General features: G+C 45.3%; 1 protein-coding gene across 1 annotated transcript in view; it reads left to right on the forward strand.

Annotated features, from left to right (window-relative positions):
* The window catches only part of cfi (complement factor I), a 41,171-nt gene that overhangs the window by 2,342 nt on the left and 18,805 nt on the right, over window positions 1–20,024 (forward strand). Inside the window, exons 2-7 of the mRNA XM_067445371.1 lie at window positions 7,122–7,689; window positions 13,106–13,256; window positions 13,344–13,522; window positions 18,031–18,135; window positions 18,342–18,449; window positions 18,834–18,893. Coding sequence (XP_067301472.1) covers window positions 7,122–7,689; window positions 13,106–13,256; window positions 13,344–13,522; window positions 18,031–18,135; window positions 18,342–18,449; window positions 18,834–18,893 — 1,171 coding nt within the window. The remainder of the gene's footprint in view (window positions 1–7,121; window positions 7,690–13,105; window positions 13,257–13,343; window positions 13,523–18,030; window positions 18,136–18,341; window positions 18,450–18,833; window positions 18,894–20,024) is intronic.

The raw sequence follows: 20,024 nt of genomic DNA on the forward strand, positions 1-20,024 counted from the left end.
TGGGTCCTAACGCCCCAGTATAGAGATGGTGTTAGTGAGGCCAGCAGGGGGTGCTCACCCTGTGGTCTGTGTGGGTACTAACGCCCCAGTATAGAGATGGTGTTAGTGAGGCTAGCAGGGGGCGCTCACCCTGTGGTCTGTATGGGTCCTAACGCCTCAGTATAGTGATGGTGTTAGTGAGGCCAGCAGGGGGCGCTCACCCTGTGGTCTGTGTGGGTCCTAACGCCCCAGTATAGTGATGGTGTTAGTGAGGCCAGCCGGGGGGGCTCACCCTGTGGTCTGTGTGGGTCCTAATGCCCCAGTATAGTGATGGTGTTAGTGAGGCCAGCAGGGGGCGCTCACCCTGTGGTCTGTGTGGGTCCTAACGCCCCAGTATAGTGATGGTGTTAGCGAGGCCAGCAGGGGGCGCTCACCCTGTGGTTTGTGTGGGTCCTAATGCCCCAGTATAGTGATGGTGTTAGTGAGGCTAGCAGGGGGCGCTCACCCTGTGGTCTGTGTGGGTCCTAACGCCTCAGTATAGTGATGGTGTTAGTGAGGCCAGCAGGGGGCGCTCACCCTGTGGTCTGTGTGGGTCCTAACGCCCCTGTATAGTGATGGTGTTAGTGAGGCCAGCAGGGGGTGCTCACCCTGTGGTCTGTGTGGGTCCTAACGCCCCAGTATAGTGATGGTGTTAGCGAGGCCGCCAGGGGTGCTCACCCTGTGGTCTGTGTGGGTCCTAATGCCCCAGTATAGTGATGGTGTTAGCGAGGCCAGCAGGGGGCGCTCACCCTGTGGTCTGTGTGGGTCCTAATGCCCCAGTATAGTGATGGTGTTAGTGAGGCCAGCTGGGGGCGCTCACCTTGTGGTCTGTGTGGGTCCTAACGCCCCAGTATAGTGATGGTGTTAGTGAGGCCAGCAGGGGGTGCTCACCCTGGGGTCTGTGTGGGTCCTAACGCCCCAGTATAGTGATGGTGTTAGTGAGGCCAGCAGGGGGCGCTCACCCTGTAGTCTGTGTGGGTCCTAACGCCCCAGTATAGAGATGGTGTTAGTGAGGCCAGCAGGGGGTGCTCACCCTGTGGTCTGTGTGGTTACTAACGCCCCAGTATAGAGATGGTGTTAGTGAGGCTAGCAGGGGGCGCTCACCCTGTGGTCTGTGTGGGTACTAACGCCCCAGTATAGAGACGGTGTTAGTGAGGCTAGCAGGGGGCGCTCACCCTGTGGTCTGTGTGGGTACTAACGCCCCAGTATAGAGACGGTGTTAGTGAGGCTAGCAGGGGGCGCTCACCCTGTGGTCTGTGTGGGTCCTAACGCCTCAGTATAGTGATGGTGTTAGTGAGGCCAGCAGGGGGCGCTCACCCTGTGGTCTGTGTGGGTCCTAACGCCCCAGTATAGTGATGGTGTTAGTGAGGCCAGCAGGGGGCGCTCACCCTGTGGTCTGTGTGGGTCCTAACGCCTCAGTATAGTGATGGTGTTAGTGAGGCCAGCAGGGGGCGCTCACCCTGTGGTCTGTGTGGGTCCTAACGCCCCAGTATAGTGATGGTGTTAGCGAGGCCAGCAGGGGGCGCTCACCCTGTGGTCTGTGTGGGTCCTAACGCCCCAGTATAGTGATGGTGTTAGTGAGGCCAGCTGGGGGCGCTCACCTTGTGGTCTGTGTGGGTCCTAACGCCCCAGTATAGTGATGGTGTTAGTGAGGCCAGCAGGGGGTGCTCACCCTGGGGTCTGTGTGGGTCCTAACGCCCCAGTATAGTGATGGTGTTAGTGAGGCCAGCAGGGGGCGCTCACCCTGTAGTCTGTGTGGGTCCTAACGCCCCAGTATAGAGATGGTGTTAGTGAGGCCAGCAGGGGGTGCTCACCCTGTGGTCTGTGTGGTTACTAACGCCCCAGTATAGAGATGGTGTTAGTGAGGCTAGCAGGGGGCGCTCACCCTGTGGTCGGTGTGGGTACTAACGCCCCAGTATAGAGATGGTGTTAGTGAGGCTAGCAGGGGGCGCTCACCCTGGGGTCTGTGTGGGTCCTAACGCCCCAGTATAGTGATGGTGTTAGTGAGGCCAGCAGGGGGTGCTCACCCTGTGGTCTGTGTGGGTACTAACGCCCCAGTATAGAGATGGTGTTAGTGAGGCTAGCAGGGGGCGCTCACCCTGTGGTCTGTATGGGTCCTAACGCCTCAGTATAGTGATGGTGTTAGTGAGGCCAGCAGGGGGCGCTCACCCTGTGGTCTGTGTGGGTCCTAACGCCCCAGTATAGTGATGGTGTTAGTGAGGCCAGCCGGGGGGGCTCACCCTGTGGTCTGTGTGGGTCCTAATGCCCCAGTATAGTGATGGTGTTAGTGAGGCCATCAGGGGGCGCTCACCCTGTGGTCTGTGTGGGTCCTAACGCCCCAGTATAGTGATGGTGTTAGCGAGGCCAGCAGGGGGCGCTCACCCTGTGGTTTGTGTGGGTCCTAATGCCCCAGTATAGTGATGGTGTTAGTGAGGCTAGCAGGGGGCGCTCACCCTGTGGTCTGTGTGGGTCCTAACGCCTCAGTATAGTGATGGTGTTAGTGAGGCCAGCAGGGGGCGCTCACCCTGTGGTCTGTGTGGGTCCTAACGCCCCTGTATAGTGATGGTGTTAGTGAGGCCAGCAGGGGGTGCTCACCCTGTGGTCTGTGTGGGTCCTAACGCCCCAGTATAGTGATGGTGTTAGCGAGGCCAGCAGGGGGCGCTCACCCTGTGGTCTGTGTGGGTCCTAATGCCCCAGTATAGTGATGGTGTTAGTGAGGCCAGCTGGGGGCGCTCACCTTGTGGTCTGTGTGGGTCCTAACGCCCCAGTATAGTGATGGTGTTAGTGAGGCCAGCAGGGGGTGCTCACCCTGGGGTCTGTGTGGGTCCTAACGCCCCAGTATAGTGATGGTGTTAGTGAGGCCAGCAGGGGGCGCTCACCCTGTAGTCTGTGTGGGTCCTAACGCCCCAGTATAGAGATGGTGTTAGTGAGGCCAGCAGGGGGTGCTCACCCTGTGGTCTGTGTGGTTACTAACGCCCCAGTATAGAGATGGTGTTAGTGAGGCTAGCAGGGGGCGCTCACCCTGTGGTCTGTGTGGGTACTAACGCCCCAGTATAGAGACGGTGTTAGTGAGGCTAGCAGGGGGCGCTCACCCTGTGGTCTCTGTGGGTCCTAACGGCTCAGTATAGTGATGGTGTTAGTGAGGCCAGCAGGGGGCGCTCACCCTGTGGTCTGTGTGGGTCCTAATGCCCCAGTATAGTGATGGTGTTAGTGAGGCCAGCAGGGGGCGCTCACCCTGTGGTCTGTGTGGGTCCTAACGCCTCAGTATAGTGATGGTGTTAGTGAGGCCAGCAGGGGGCGCTCACCCTGTGGTCTGTGTGGGTCCTAAGGCCCCAGTATAGTGATGGTGTTAGCGAGGCCAGCAGGGGGTGCTCACCCTGGCGTCTGTGTGGGTCCTAACGCCCCAGTATAGTGATGGTGTTAGTGAGGCCAGCAGGGGGCGCTCACCCTGTAGTCTGTGTGGGTCCTAACGCCCCAGTATAGAGATGGTGTTAGTGAGGCCAGCAGGGGGTGCTCACCCTGTGGTCTGTGTGGTTACTAACGCCCCAGTATAGAGATGGTGTTAGTGAGGCTAGCAGGGGGCGCTCACCCTGTGGTCGGTGTGGGTACTAACGCCCCAGTATAGAGATGGTGTTAGTGAGGCTAGCAGGGGGCGCTCACCCTGGGGTCTGTGTGGGTCCTAACGCCCCAGTATAGTGATGGTGTTAGTGAGGCCAGCAGGGGGCGCTCACCCTGTAGTCTGTGTGGGTCCTAACGCCCCAGTATAGAGATGGTGTTAGTGAGGCCAGCAGGGGGTGCTCACCCTGTGGTCTGTGTGGGTACTAACGCCCCAGTATAGAGATGGTGTTAGTGAGGCCAGCAGGGGGCGCTCACCCTGTGGTCTGTGTGGGTCCTAACGCCCCAGTATAGTGATGGTGTTAGTGAGGCCAGCAGGGGGCGCTCACCCTGTGGTCTGTGTGGGTCCTAACGCCCCAGTATAGTGATGGTGTTAGTGAGGCCAGCCGGGGGGGCTCACCCTGTGGTCTGTGTGGGTCCTAATGCCCCAGTATAGTGATGGTGTTAGTGAGGCCAGCAGGGGGCGCTCACCCTGTGGTCTGTGTGGGTCCTAACGCCCCAGTATAGTGATGGTGTTAGCGAGGCCAGCAGGGGGCGCTCACCCTGTGGTTTGTGTGGGTCCTAATGCCCCAGTATAGTGATGGTGTTAGTGAGGCTAGCAGGGGGCGCTCACCCTGTAGTCTGTGTGGGTCCTAACGCCCCAGTATAGAGATGGTGTTAGTGAGGCCAGCAGGGGGTGCTCACCCTGTAGTCTGTGTGGGTCCTAACGCCCCAGTATAGTGATGGTGTTAGTGAGGCCAGCAGGGGGCGCTCACCCTGTGGTCTGTGTGGGACCTAACGCCCCAGTATAGTGATGGTGACACTATACTGACAAAGAGCACCGTCTTTCGGATTAGACGTTAAACCGAGGTCCTGACTCTCTGTGGTCGTTAAAAATCCCAGGATGTCCTTCGATAAAGAGTAGGGGTGTAACCCCGGCATCCTGGCCAAATTTGCCCATTGGCCCCTCTGTCCATCATGGCCTCCTAATAATCCCCCTCTCCTGATTGGCTTCATCACTCGGTCTCCTCTCCACCAATCAGCTGGTGTGTGGTGAGCGTTCTGGCGCAATATGGTTGCCGTCGCATCATCCAAGTGGATGCTGCACATTGGTGGTGGTTGTGGAGATTCCCCCCTTCTATGTAAAGCGCTTTGAGTGCCTAGAAAAGCGCTATATAAATGTAATGAATTATTATTATTTTTATTATTATTATTATTATTATTATTATTATTATTATTATTATTTTATATAATAACTCTTATTGTATTCGTCTGAAAGAAGAATGTCATACACACCTAGGGTGACTTGAGGGTGAGTATGTAATGGAGGCCAGCTAGTAGTTGCTGTGTGAGTAAACCTCACTCTGATCTCAAGAGATACTCTAGTGACTGACACTAGGGGTTGGAGCCTTTAGCCTCCTGGTTAGAGCATCCAACTCTCATGGCAGCAGACCCAGGTTTGAGTCCCGCTTGGAGTAGGTGTACCAAACAGGTGGGGTTATATAAATCTTGGGATAAGTAAATTTTTTGTCTGAACTAAAACTTATTTTAATGAGTTAAAGCAATGTAAAAACATATGTTGTCGTAACTTATTTATCATGGATTTTTTTCACAGTGAGACAAAATATTCAGTTTTTTACTCTTTCTACTATGTTCATTTTTTCATACATCAAATGTTCAGATGCCACCTTGCTCTTCTTCTTCTTCTTCTTCTTCTTATTATTATTATTATTATTATTATTATTAATTCAACTACATTAATATGTCAATTATGGAAGCTTATTTACACAGAATTAAATCAATCTCACAATTTCAGAAATTTATCTCACAATTCTGTGGGAGGGAAAAGTCAAAACTTCAATATCTGGTACGCGTTTAATCCACATGTACCAGATATGGCCCGTATCTGGGCCAACAATGTTGCTGTCAGGGAAAGTTTTAATGTATTGCAGTTACCTTTTTTTATTCTGTGGCAGAAACAAGCTTCCATAGTTCATTAATTGATGTACAAACCCGATTCCAAAAAAGTCGGTTTCTGTACAAATTGTGAATAACAACAGATTGCAATGATGTGGAAGTTTCAAATTTCAATATTTCATTCAGAATACAACATTGATGACACATCAATTTTAGGGGAAAAATAAATTGATTTTAAATTTCATGGCATCAACACATCTAAAAGAAGTTGGGACAAGGCCATGTTTCCCCCTGTGTGTCATCCCCTCTTCTTTTTATATCAGTCTGCAAATGTCTGGGGACTGAGGAGACGAGCTGCTCAAGTTTAGGAATAGGAATGTTGTCCCATTCTTGTCTAATACAGGCTTCTAGCTGCTCAACTGTCTTAGGTCTTCTTTATCGCATCTTCCTCTTTATGATGCGCCAAATGTTTTCTAATGGTGAAAGATCTGGACTGCAGGCTGGCCATTTCAGTGCCGGATCCTTCTTCTGCGCAGCCATGATGCTGTAATTGATGCAGTGTGTGGTCTGGCATTGTCATGCTGGAGAATGCAAGGGCTTCCCTGAAAGAGACGCCGTCTGGATGGAGCAGATGTTGTTCTAGACCATGGATAAACCTTTCAGCATTGATGGAGCCTTTCCAGATGTGTAAGCTGCCCATGCCACACACACTCATGAACCCCAGACCATCAGAGATCAGCTTCTGAACCGAGAGCTGAGAACAACTTGGGTTGTCCTTGTCCTCTTTAGCCCGGATGTCATGGCATCTAAGTTTTCTAAAAAGAACTTCAAATTTTGATTCGTCTGACCACAGAACAGTTTTCCACTTTGCCACAGTCTATTATAAATGAGCCTTGGCCCAGAGATGTTTTCTGGAAGTATTCATGAGCCCATGTTGTGATGTCCATTACAGTAGCATTCCTGTATGTGATGCAGTGGCTAAGGGCTGAAGATCACGGGCATCCAGTTTGGTTTTCCGGCCTTGACCCTTACGCTCAGAGATTGGTCCAGATTCTCTGAATATTTGGATGATTTTATGCACTGTAGATGATGATAACTTCAAACTCTTTGCAATTTTTCTCCGACAAACTCCTTTCTGATATCGCTCCACTATTGTCCGCCGCAGCATTGGGGGAATTGGTGATCCTCTGCCCATCTGGACCTCTGAGAGAAACTGCCACTCTAAGAAGCTCTTTTTATACCCAATCATGTTGCCAATTGAACTATTAAGTTGCCAATTGGACCCCCAGCTGTTCCTTATACTGTATGTACATTTAACTTTTCTGGCCTCTTATTGCTGACTGTCCCAACTTTATTGGAATGTGTAGCTCTCATGAAATCCAAAATGAGCCGATATTTGGCATGACATTTCAAAATGTATCACTTTCAACATTTGATACGTATCTATATTCTACTGGGAATAAAATATAAGTTTATGAGTTTGTAAATGATTGCATTCTTTTTTTATTCATAATTTGTACACTTTCCCAACTTTTTTGGAATCGGGTTTGTACATTTGACATTTAATAAAAAAGTTTACTATATCTTATTAGACTCTGGAGAGTAAACCAGGAACAGCTGGAACCCAGCAAAGACAACCAGTCACAAGACCAGAGCAAAATCCAAGTGTAGATTTGGGAAAAACAACAGATTTAACGAAACCGCCTCCAAAGGCAGACACAGACAGACCTTCAGAGTCAAGCTTGAAGGACAACCCGCCTCCAAATGCAGAGATAGACACACCTTCAGAGTCAAGCTTAAAGGACAACCCGCCTCCAAAGGCAGAGACAGAAACACCTTCAGAGTCAAACTTGAAGGACAATCTGCCTTCAAAGGGAGAGACAAACACCAATTCAACATCAGGGGAAGAGTCATTCTTGGGCCCGGCCCAATGTCTGGAACAGAAGTATACACGGCTGTCTTGCTCAAAAGTGTTCTGTCCACCTTGGAGGCGATGTATCGGGGGACAGTGTGTCTGTAAGATGCCGTACAAGTGTCCACGGCAGGAATACCGCGCATGCACACTGCAAGGATCCGAGTATTACTCCATGTGTCAGGCCAAAGCCATCTCCTGCAGATCCAACACGCCCATTTTCTCTCATATCAGCACAACCTGCGAAGGTGAGGACATAAACTTTCATTAACCCGCATGAAAACAAGAGAAAAATCCCCAGCTAACAAAAATGTGTTCTAATAACATTCTGGTAATTAAAGGTGCCCTAGAATGATTTGAAACCATGTTAAATTGTTCTCTGATATCTACATAGAGGGTGTGTGGCTTATTTAAGGGCAAACATCGTCCAGAATCAGTTTTACAGGTCCATTTACAACCCTATAAATTGTCCCTAGGATGTAATGCTCTGTTTTTGCCTTATTTGGAAGGGTCATGAATATTAATGTTGAGCTCTGCTCTGATTGGCTAATTTCAGCAGCTCACAGCAGTTCAGCGAAGCGGCTCGTGAGTCCTGACAGAACAGACCGACTGAACGACACTTTAAGCAGAACATCTCAAATGGAGACGGAGATATTGCAGCTTACTTGTTTAGTGGTGTTTTCAGGTCATCCGCGCACAAGAAAGAGCTCGGGTTCATGCGGTTGCCAGATTTCAGTAATTGAAAACCCCCAAACAGAGCTTTTCTTTGAAAAGAAACCCGTATGCATCCGGTGTTATACCTAAACATGTCCAATCTGGCAACCATATACACAAGCTCTCTCTTGTGCGTCAGTGACCTGAAAATACCAATAAACAAGTAATCTGCATTTGATCAATCTGCATTTGAGATGTTCTGCTTAAAGTGTGCATCAGTCTACATTTTAGACTCGTCGTCTTTCGTCAGCGATATTGCATGTTTATATAACGTTAGTCACAATGTAGGCTAACGTTACGCAGTGACTGTGATGTCGCCTAATCTGAAATACAAATAGGCAAAAACATCAGAGGAAACACCATACTTCAGTTCTCAAAAATATAAATATAGAACTTATATTTTTACTAAATGAATAGCCTTGTCAAATGACTGTCGTTTTAACTTATATGGTGGAGAAGGTGACGTTTGCTAGAAGGATCGAGTGAACGCTCTGTAAGCAACGTCTCTACGGTTGTATTTTGTAATATAAAGTAATATTCCCCTTTGTCATTAGACACACTATTTAGTTTGGTATGGTACTGGTGTTTCCTATTGTCACTGTACTAGCGTCTTGCGTTATCTAGACAATGCTGTCTCTCTAAGAAACTTTCAGTTTAATCAGAAATGGTTTAAACAGTCAATAAGTGGATAAAGCGCTGCTCACTGCTGCAGGAATACAGTCGCCACTTTCTTCAGTTTAAGACGCGGAGCGAAGCTTGCTTGAAATGGCCCGAACAAACGAACGATCTTGAATTAAATTGTTGTGGTATCTGATTATAAACATCAACCATGACATTTTTTATCGATGGGAAGGGTAGAAAAAAAGTCTCCTGAACAGCCTGAACATGAAGTGTGTCCATGCGAGCAGCTTGTTTACCTGATGATTCACTCCGTCAGTTCCGCCTGACAATGAACATGTTTGGACAGATGCAAATGTTGGGGGCGTGCATATAAATGATCCCCAACGCTTGCGTCACGGTTGGGTTTATGTTGAGAAGCACTTTTTTTACAGTACAGACTCACAGTGTGTGATGTCCTTGTACTGAACTCTTATTATTTCACCATGGCAAGGTTAATTACATTTTTTATTCTAGGGCACCTTTAAAGGATTATTTGGTAAATTGACTTTCTTCAGTGGAAAAGATATTAAGCTTTTTAAGGAAAATATTCCAGGATAACATTCTCCACAAAATGGATTTCAACGGGAACCAAATCAATGCCGTTTCAGAGGAAGGGCTTCAGAGGCTCTGATGATCCCAGAGGAATAGAATCTGATCCAGACAAACCATCAGACATTTTCTTTAAAAACAAAACAAAAACCTTTATACTTTTTAACCTTAGCCATCACGTCAAAAAGTGTGTCGGAAACGCGTGACATAGGTGGAAGAAATGACACAGTGCCCATCTCATGTTCTCCTCCAACTTTAAAATTGTCAGATAAAAGCAGAGCACAGAAGTCGAGCATTTGAGATTAAAAGTATATAAATGTGTATTAGTGTAGTAAATGTGGGATGGTTTGTCTGGGTCAGACTATTCCTCTGGGATCCTCAGAGGCTCTGAAGCTCTTCCTCATTGATTTGGACCTTCAGCAGTTGGTTCCCATTGAAGTCCATTATGTGGAGAAAAATCCTGGAATGTTTTCCTCAAAAAACGTAATTTCTTTTCCACTGAAGAAAGAAAGACATGAATATCTTGGATTCTTTGAACAATCAGAACTTCCTCAAACTATGTATAAATACCCTTTTGTGCTTTTTGAGAACAGTATTAAAAGGCCAAATAACTCATTATTAACTTTGAGAGAACCTTGACATATTTTTCGGAATATATATTCCCTGTTACTAGCCTGACAAGCCAGACCCACATCCAGATGTTTGGTCTGAAACTCTCCATTGACGGCTCAATCTGAGGGGCGGATAAACGGCTGTCTGTCAAACTCCCTCTGCACGCGATAGGATAGCGCTACAACCAACCAGAGCAACGAAGGTGAAGCAGAGCTCGTTGATAGGTTAAGCATTCGCCGTATCCGGCCGGCTAAACTCGAACACATCTTCCCTTCTTCAGAATGACTTCAGTGCCGTTCTTTGTTCTTTTCTCCAAGAAAAGCTGAACTCAAGTCTTCCAGAGTCGCGGTCAAAGCTGATTCGACAGACCGCCGCCGTTTTCTGTGTTTACTAGAAGCACGCAAACACAACTCGGCCGTCTTCATTATGGCCCCGCCCACCGACTCTTTACACGATGTGATTGGCCCGGCAAGAGTTTGGCGTTTACAGCTCAGAAGGGTATTGAGAGTTGCTAGACGACACTCGCGGCAGATTAGATTTGCTGCCGCTAGGGTGCGTCTAGATTTCTAGGCTACCCTGTTACCTGATCAAGAGCCATTTTTAAGTCAAGTCAACTTTTATTTATATAACACGTCCGACGCTTTATTTCCACTTTTTAAACATTTTCTCACTTTTTATTGAAAATAAATGCCTTTCCGATCTGATATGTGATGGGAAAAGGGAATAGAGCGAGTGTGGTAAAAGGCAGGATCGAGCCTCTGATAGAGCTGCATCAAATCTTAATGCCGTGCGTCTTACCACTACACTACAGCCACTGTAAAGAACTAGGTGAACACAGTATATTTGGGTTTAATGTAAATAATATGGCATCTATCGTTAGACTGCTCCAGTAAAAAAAAAAAAAAAAACGAGAGGCCGTATTTATTTCCTTCCGACGCCCACGTAGAAAGCGCTTGTACTTTTCATAAATAACATGCATATGTTATCCATATTCATAACGAACTGGACTTTTGATATTTAAATGACATCCATGTAGGTTATTGATTATTGTCAGTGAAGTTATGTTTGCAATACGTATAGTAATTATGTAGAAAACTAGCAAGTGATAGCTTAGTGACAATATTAATAATATTTAAAAAATAAATATTAGTTGATAAAATTGATACTAAGTAATTTTATTTTGTTTGACAACTTATTGGCTGAGATAAGAAGACTAACCTCTATACTGGGCTTTCTTTCGATTTTCTTCCTTTCTTTTTTTCTCTTTTTCCGTCCCTGTGCACCCGCGGGTTTAGGCGCCTCATTTTTGATGAACGCGCAAGATGAGCACTTGCCTGACCTAACGCCTGAACTAATAATCAATAATCACCATCAATTCAATCTAATAATCAGGTAGATAAGTAATTAAACGTGTGGCTGAGGGGGCGCCCTATGATGATCATGTTTATTGAACATTATGTTGTATTTCGCTTGTTCCGATTCTATGCTTAATGGGAAGTAATGGGCGGCACTAGAGCGCGCTCGCGCCCCTAACATTGTCGCCCTAGGCAACCGCCTAGCTCGCCTATAGCAAACGCCGGCCCTGACTGTCAGTCCCGCCGCTGGCCTCAATGCATCAGTGAATCAAGCCAGTGACTAAAACCATCAACTTCATGTCTTTTCTGTTAGTACCATGAAACAAATCTGTTATTTAAATGATTAAACTACAGAGAGCGATCACAGAACACTCTTTATAATGTTCGGATCGGTCAGTCACACGGATATCTGCAGTGCACACTCGCCCAAACTGCCGTTTGAATGACGCTGCTCATTATGCTCAACAGAAGCTCTTACTGTATTCATGTCGTGTGTTTGTTGTTAGCTGTGGTGAAAGCATTTTGTGAGAGAAATACAGTAATGTTGCAAAGTTCACTCATGTTTATTCGGAGGTCTCAGATACAAACAAAATAAACTCACGCTCCCAACAGCTTGGTAAAATAACACTTCCTCAGCAATCTTTCCCCAGCTCCGTCTCTCTCCGTCTCCCGTCTCTCGACTGGCAGTAAGTGCTGCAGCTGCTCGTGCCGGACTAAGCCACGCCCCCTCTGCAACATAATCTCATTTCAAATGCAAAGATGTCAGCCAATCACAACAGTGTTTTTTTTTTTTACTGAAGAATCACGGCGGACATGCTGTTGAAACAGAGCATTCCAGCCAGAGGGCTAATATCAGTATAGAAAAAATGCCTTTTATTTCCAAATTATTACATTTTTTTGATGTAAAAACCATACTATCAATATAAGTACACTTCAGAAAACATTATAAAATAAAAATAAAAATCCATGCCAGGTGACCTTTCAGGTTATTCAGATCAGCGCATTTGTTTCCTCAGAAAAGTATTTGAAATATAAGCTCGCAAAGATGTGCTCGGGTCAAATTGACCCGGAACACAACCTTAAGTGTCAGATGAATTAGGCCCCGTCCACACGGAGACGCGTTTAGCTGTATACGTATACATCTTGTACCGTATCAGCGTTTCGTCCACACGGATCCAGCGTTTTAGAAGCATGAATCCGATATTTTCTGGAACCGGGTCCCAAAGCGGATAAATCTGAAAACGCTCATCTTCCGTCTTCGTGTGTACAGCGAATCCGTATATTTTCTGAAACGGTGATGTCATCACACTACGTCCAGCACGGTGAAGAGTTAAAGGGATAAAGCTACGGGCACTGGACATGCGCACATCAATATCGCCTCATTTAATGACCGTATCTGCGTTATTGTAAGGGTATGTTATGGGTCGGGGTCGGTGTAGGCGTTAATAAAACACATCTGTTAAGGAGCACATGTATTTATTGTTATTTTATCGTGAGATTTTGCCTCACCTCCGACCACTGCTATACCCCTGCTAGCCACAACTCTTCTTCTCCGCTTTTAGTGTATTTCTGTGGTAGAATTACAGCGCCACACACTGGCATGCAAACTACATCGTTTTTAGTCAGTTTCGGTAATCTCGTGTGGACGCAGATATTTCTTGAAACGAGGGGGAAAAAAAAGATCGGATTGGGAAAGCGCTGGCTTCGTGTGGACGGGGCCTCAGTGTGTGATTATACAGTTCTCACCTGTTTCTTTGCACATGTTTGTGTCCAGCGAAAGACCTGGTGGAAGTAAGTCTGCTGGACTCTGGCTCTGATAAAGTGGTCAAGATAAAGACAGAGAATGGAACAATGTTGGTGTGTGGCAAGGCCTGGAATATTGCTGCAGCTAATGTCGTTTGCCGAAACCTTCTGAATGTCGCCAAGTAAACACACCCATCACAATACACAAGACTTCCTTCCTCTGGACTCATCATGTGCTGACTGCTTTTCTTATTCTGTCTGTGTCTCAGAGGAGCAGAGAGGGCGAGTAAAGTCAAGTACAAGTCTCATTCTGATTGGCCAACGGAGTGTATGAGGATTCGCTGCACGGGTTCTGAGCTCTCATTGGCGGAGTGCGCCATCTCTAAACCCCAAAAACTTGATGACAACGATGAAGTGGCCAGCGCAACGTGTTATAAAGAACCCAAAGGTGATCTTTAAAGAAAATTAAATGTTTCTCCTTAATGAGCAAGTGCACTTGACACTTCACACAAATATTTAAAACTAAGTTTTCTTTGTTTGCTTCATGCAAACTATAATATTTTTTATTCTTTTAATTTCCTTGAAATTGTACAAAATCAGCTATTTCACTTTGGTGTCCCATACATTTTAGAGGAATTAGAGACGTGTTTGGGAGAACAATAATATATGAAGAGTTTCGTTGCAAAACGAGATATATCCATTTTGAGAAATGTTGGTTATTTGACATTATTATTTAAGACATCAACAGTCAAGTTCATTCAGTATTTTTGTACATTAAACTATTACTTGAGCTCAGTGTAGGCCAGGGACACAATATTCTTCAAATCCAGGATATTTTTAGTTTAATTTTATGTCCATAAATAGTTCATAAATAGGTCAAAAACCATGCCAAACTGCAACATATTTATCTTAACATTGTCAAACATCTTAAATTGGTTAAAAAAACAATACATCATAAATATATGGAATAGTATATAAAAAGATTGATTGATAATAATAAGATTCCGAGTTAGTTTTGGCCAGGACATTGCCTACATAACATAACAATTTTTTTTTTTTTTTTTTTTTACAAAACGCTATATATCCACCATAGGCTATATTATTCTACTGTAATACCATTAAGAAAAGCTAGTGAGTGTGTGTGAGTGTGTGTGTGTGTGCGCGTGCGTGCGTGCGCATGACACAGACCAACGTTACTCGCAGTCGAACGATGACCAAAATAAATCTTTGGATGTTTTCGCTCCCCTGAATGCCTTGCCCGTTTGGTCTTCTCCCTTTGATGATTTTCTTAAGATGCCTTCCTGACCGGCTCCAATCCGTCATCGAAATCCATAACGTTAAGCTTGACTCTGAAGCTTTGATTCTCTGACTGACAGACAGCTGTTGATCCGTGACGTAGCCTATATGTGACTGACAGCTCGCCTACAGTATAAACAATTAAATGGTAAACCTTTTTTAGTTAGCCTATTGAATCCTCTTTTTAGAAATATGTGTTTTGTTTTGCTATTATCGTTAAATCACTGAGCAAACTCGGAGCACTTCACCGGCGGTGACTCTCTCCTCGCGTGACATCCTGAACTCGCGCAGCATCCTGAACGTTCTTTATCGCACTTTGTAAAGACACTGGGCTGGCGGATATCGCGTTTTGTGAAAAAATACATTTTGTAGGAGGCTTAAAATGTACATTTTTAAATCGTACTAATGGCAGCAATTCACACATAGATTAAGGTACATCTAAACAGTGATTTCCAATAAAAAATCTAAATGTCAAAAAATGGCGTTTATCGCGTTTTGCAACCAAATTCTTCCTATGTTAGTTACCCAAAAAACAAACCTCGGCAGTTGATTTACAGCGACTCAGCAGCTTCAGCTGACTCAGCGTTTCTCCCCTTCAGCCAGGGGCATAGCACCAAATTTTGGGCCCTGGGTACAAACCATCTTGCTGGGCCCCCGTACCATGTATGTGTATGTATAGAAAACTGACTTCTAAGGCCCCCCCCCTGCCTCGGGCCCTGGTTACTCAGTACCCTTTATCCCCCAAGTCCCACGCCCCTGCCTTTAGCCATCCAGCCACCTAATAAAAACACATTTCTTTGCTTAAATCTGCCCTGCTGCTAGCGCCAGCATCAGTCAATAGAGTCGGCAACCTGCAGGCACTCTCAGTCGATGCATCTTGTCTTGATTTCGGACTCAATGACAGTAAGTTCGTCCTCAAACCAAGGCAAGGCAACGTCCCTAAGGTACTCTCGTTCCAGCAATCAATGTAGCTGTTTGTGTGCTCCGGAGACTGTTCCAAAGGGCTGCCAGTCATGGAGCAGAGACTATCTCATTGGATAATGGGTGCAATAGCATTGGCCTGTTGTTCTGTGGGCTAGCAGTGTCCAATCGGTGTGAAGGCCACTTCACCAAAAGAATGGCCTCCTCCTGAGAGTGGTTTAGTGGGGTGTCCCATTTGTGCGCCATCCAGCTGGTTTTTGACGTCCACCTTTTCCAGATGTTATAACTTAGACATCCCTACTCTTCAAGTATGGTGTGGCAAGCATCAAGGTGAGGGACTGTCAGAGCGGGCCGGTGACGAGTGCTAATGAGTGCCAGCTGAAGAGTGTCGGCCTCCAGGGGGCAGAGGAGGAACAGGCCATCCATCGGGGGTCCAGCACCATCGCATGGCACCGCGAGGAAGAGCCTCTTGGCTGGTGAGGACCGAGCAGCAGTGTGTCGGGAAACCGGACCAGAATTTAAAATAAATAATTCCTCTCTCCCCTCTCTCGTTTTGTCACTCCTCGTGCTCCCGGCTCCGTTTCTCTCGCCTCTCTGTCCTTACCCCCAGGTGCCGCAGGTGCCGTGATCGTGCACCCCCGGGAGAGGGAGTAGAGCGCAGTCTCGGGAGTGCCCCCCGGCCTGCGAGGGGCGATGGGGGTATGTGGCAAAGATATGCCTCTTCCCATCTATGTAGTGGTCGCCAGATAACAGGATGCAGGACACAGTCTTTATAGATGATAATTCACATTTAATATTGTGGCAAGCAGCGAGGTGGGGGACTGTGACGAGTGGTAATGACCACCAGCTGCGCGCCACCCCGGTCTCGTCTCACGGAGGAGTAACGGGAGCATAAAAGGAGTAGCGACGACAGTGCAAGATGAGAGAGGACCAGGCCTGGATTTATGTTATGTTTTATTTACGTTATGTTGTGTGTGTGTGTGTGTGGGCAGTCGTCTGTGAGGGGCTGCCCGCGTTACTTTCATTTTGTTTATTTATATTAAAAGTTGTTGAATGTTTGCCGGTTCCCACCTCCTTCCTTCCCATCTAAGAACCCCGTTACATATGGATTTGTTAATTTAAAACCAGTCCTTGGCCCCTAAAGGGTCCTGCCAAATCAGGGTCCCATGCCTCAGAGAGCTCCAGCCTGAGGCCCTGAATATGCCGCCCCTCAGTCAAAAGCTTCTGATGATATGGCATTCCAGCGCAGACTTACATAGGCATTTGGACCGCCTGTTTGTACAGGGTTAAATGCCATTTGTCTGTGCAGGTGCTTCAATCAGGACTTCAGTTTTGGAAAAAATGAGTTTCCCCCATTGCATCAGCAAAAATTCAGTTCAAGTCAAATCAACTTTATTTATAAAGCGCTTTTACAATCACGGTTGTGTCAGAGCAGCTTCAGTGTTAAACAGGACAATACTGCAGCAGAATTAGATTTGGCTGTACAGTCGTTCTGGAGTAAACAGTGATGTTATCAGCTTATTTTAATGTATCATAGAGTGACAATGTTGGCAGATCAGTATTATAGTTTACAGAATTATGAACTAAAAGACCAATAAATTAATGTTATTTGTATATTTAGTTAAATAACTTAGATCCTAATGTTAGTGTCCCCAACTGAGCAAGCCAAGCCAAAGGCGACCAAAGGAACCAAAACTCCAACCGGCCATGATGGAGAAAAATAAACCAGACTCAGTTCTCCTCTGGCCTATTAACATTATACTGGCAACCTTACAGCTCAGAAATCATATTAGATCGGAATATTTAAAATTTCTGGGTATCACGCAAGAGACAGGTTTATTTAGGATGATGCGTCGATAACGCAAGAATATGAATATGAATTGAGGGTCGGGCATATCAGTACAAAGTTTCTCCCTTCAGGATGTCCCTGCCACATTGTGTCATCAGGGCTTTAGATGGAGAGGGCAGTTGTGGGGCATGCCCACAATGTCCCCACCTGGTGGGGTCATCCACAGCTCCCGTCCAGCACCTTTGAGATAGCTTGTTGGGGTGCGAGATCTCGACAAAGCATGCTTTTCCAATGCTCCTTTCGGCAAGGAATTTGCCAAGCAGTTCTGGGACCACATCTGACATGGGCCACAACTGCACTGGCACATTAACTCCCTTAAGGTGCTAGCAGTACGGTTTGCTCTGAGCCACTTCAAATAGCTGCTACTAGGCAAGCACATTCCGGTCTTCCTCGCTCTCACCTTGTACCCTCTTCGGACCTCTCCCTGGTTAGCACACATAATGTCAAGCGTAACTGATTGAAAGGAGATGTCCTTAGAATAGTATGTAGATGTTCATACTATTGTATCACCGCCAAAACTGCCGCACAACCCCGGAGCAACGGGTCACCGGCTCGGCTTCTCAACGCAAAATTTGAAGTGCGATTGCATGCGCTCTTCCTTCTACGCTTCTCTTACAATTCCAAAGTTTATATCTCACAATTTCAGTCACAATTGCGAGTAATAAACTCAGAATAGCAAAAAGTAACAATTACCTTTTTAATTTCTTTAAATTGTGAAACAAGCTTTCATAGTCATCTAACATAAAAGTGATATAATATGCATCTTTTCTTGAAAAGGTGAGCATTAACTTCTGTGCAACCATGTTATTGCATGGTAGACACTGATAGAACATTCATGATGGGTTATAATCTGCTGACCCACACACACGGATGGTTTTTTCTCTGTGTAGGCCCATGTAAGTTCAACTGTGCAAACGGAAAGTGTTTAATCCACGGAAAACCCTGCAATGGTATTGATGACTGTGGAGACAACAGTGATGAGATGTGCTGCCAGAGTGAGTCTCTACTTCCACACCTCTGTCTGTGACATCGTCATTCCTCTTCCTAATTTTCCACAATCCCGTCTGTTGTTTGTAAATAAAGTACTATTATTATTTTTAATGAAACACATTACATTTGTAATTATAAACAACTTATGCATTGTTTTAAAACCACCTCTGAAAAAAACCCATCTTAATATTACCCTTTCTGGTGCGTGAAGGATGTGATGAAACGAAAGCGTTCCTCTGTAAGTCGGGCGTCTGTATTCCCCGCCAAGCTGTCAGAGATGGAATCAGGGACTGTCTGGGAGGAGAAGATGAACTGTATGGTCAGTAAACTCATCTGAGATCTCATTACTGCTCAAAAACTGCTTCAGTTCCAGAAACAGTGTCTCCTTTTCATCTTTAGTTTCATCAAGAGTTCTACTCAGACAGGACTAGATTTCCTGGGGAGAGAACACTTTGTGAATTCAATTACAAAAACCATTCAAACCACATCTGTTTTCTTCTTACTATTTGATTTATAAGTAATATACAAATGATGATTGATGTTTTTTGTTATTCTGTGGCCGAAGCAAGCTTCCATTGGAATCCCAACCAATGTAAAAATAAAACTAAGTAATAAATACATAGATAAACGGAGAAGTCCATGATAATTAGTCATACTTGTTTTTATTACAGAATAACTGTCTGTTCTTTTCTTTGTGTTTCAGAAAACGGCAAACTAGTAGTGAAGAATAAAACGTCAGATTTGATTTTCGATCCAATGTCAGGTGAGAACAAACTCCTGACACTTCAGCAAACAAAAACCTCTAGAAGAGACCCTTCTTTATCTGGTCAGCCAGCTTACAGAGACGTTTCTGGCAAAGTTCTCAAAGTTATGAACAAATGTTCTTCCAGTAACATTAATAGAACGTTCATTATCTGGTCTTTAATAATGTTCTCAAAATGTCCGCACAAAAACATTATTTATACATCTTTTATTGATCCTGAAAAGTTTTAGTTAGGATTTCATCTAATGTTTGTAAATGTGAAGTACTTTTCAGAGAACATCCAAAAGTAACTGTGCCTTAATGTTTGAAGACTGCTACAATAGAATCTTCACTGTAAGCTGCTGTCCGTATGTTTTGCCTCTTTGTCACCATCTCTGTTCAAGACCTGTAATTGCAGTTATATGGGTTTTTCTTTAACTCTTTTAAGAATTTTCCATATTTGTGAGAAAACACTTCTCGGCCAAAAACAGAATTTTTTTCGTGTTTCTGTGTTTTCACTGTTAGCCACAAGGGGGCGCTATTACACATCAATCAATCACAGCCAATCAATCAATCAATCAATCATCTTTATTTATATCGCTCTTCTCCAGCGCCGATTGTGTCAGAGCAGCTTCAGTGTTAAACAGGACAATACTGCAGCAGAATTAGATTTGGCTGTACAGTCGTTCTGGAGTAAACAGTGATGTTATCAGATTATTTTAATTTATCAGAGAGAGACAATGTTGGCAGATCAGGATTAGAGTTTATAGAATTAAATATGACATAAATAATAAATTATATTTGTATTTTTAGTTGAATGACTTAGTGATCATTATTCTGAATGAGTACAGAATTTCCTGATCAAAACACATGTGAGGAAGACGCAGTAAAACAAGGGATCGTATGTAAACAGATGCGTATGCAAAATAACATGGTCATCATCATTAATCATCATATAAATCTAATCTATCTAATGTTAGAGAATGAGATGAGGAGCAGGACTGAAGCATTAGAGGTGTAGATGGACTCGATCTCCTCATCTGTGTCTGATCATCTCTGATCATTAATCATCATATAAATCTAATCTATCTAATGTTAGAGAATGAGATGAGGAGCAGGATGAGGAGCAGGACTGAAGCATTAGAGGAGTAG

Source organism: Pseudorasbora parva, chromosome 6, assembly GCF_024679245.1.
Source record: "Pseudorasbora parva isolate DD20220531a chromosome 6, ASM2467924v1, whole genome shotgun sequence".
In the NCBI taxonomy this organism is placed as follows: Eukaryota; Metazoa; Chordata; class Actinopteri; order Cypriniformes; family Gobionidae; genus Pseudorasbora; species Pseudorasbora parva.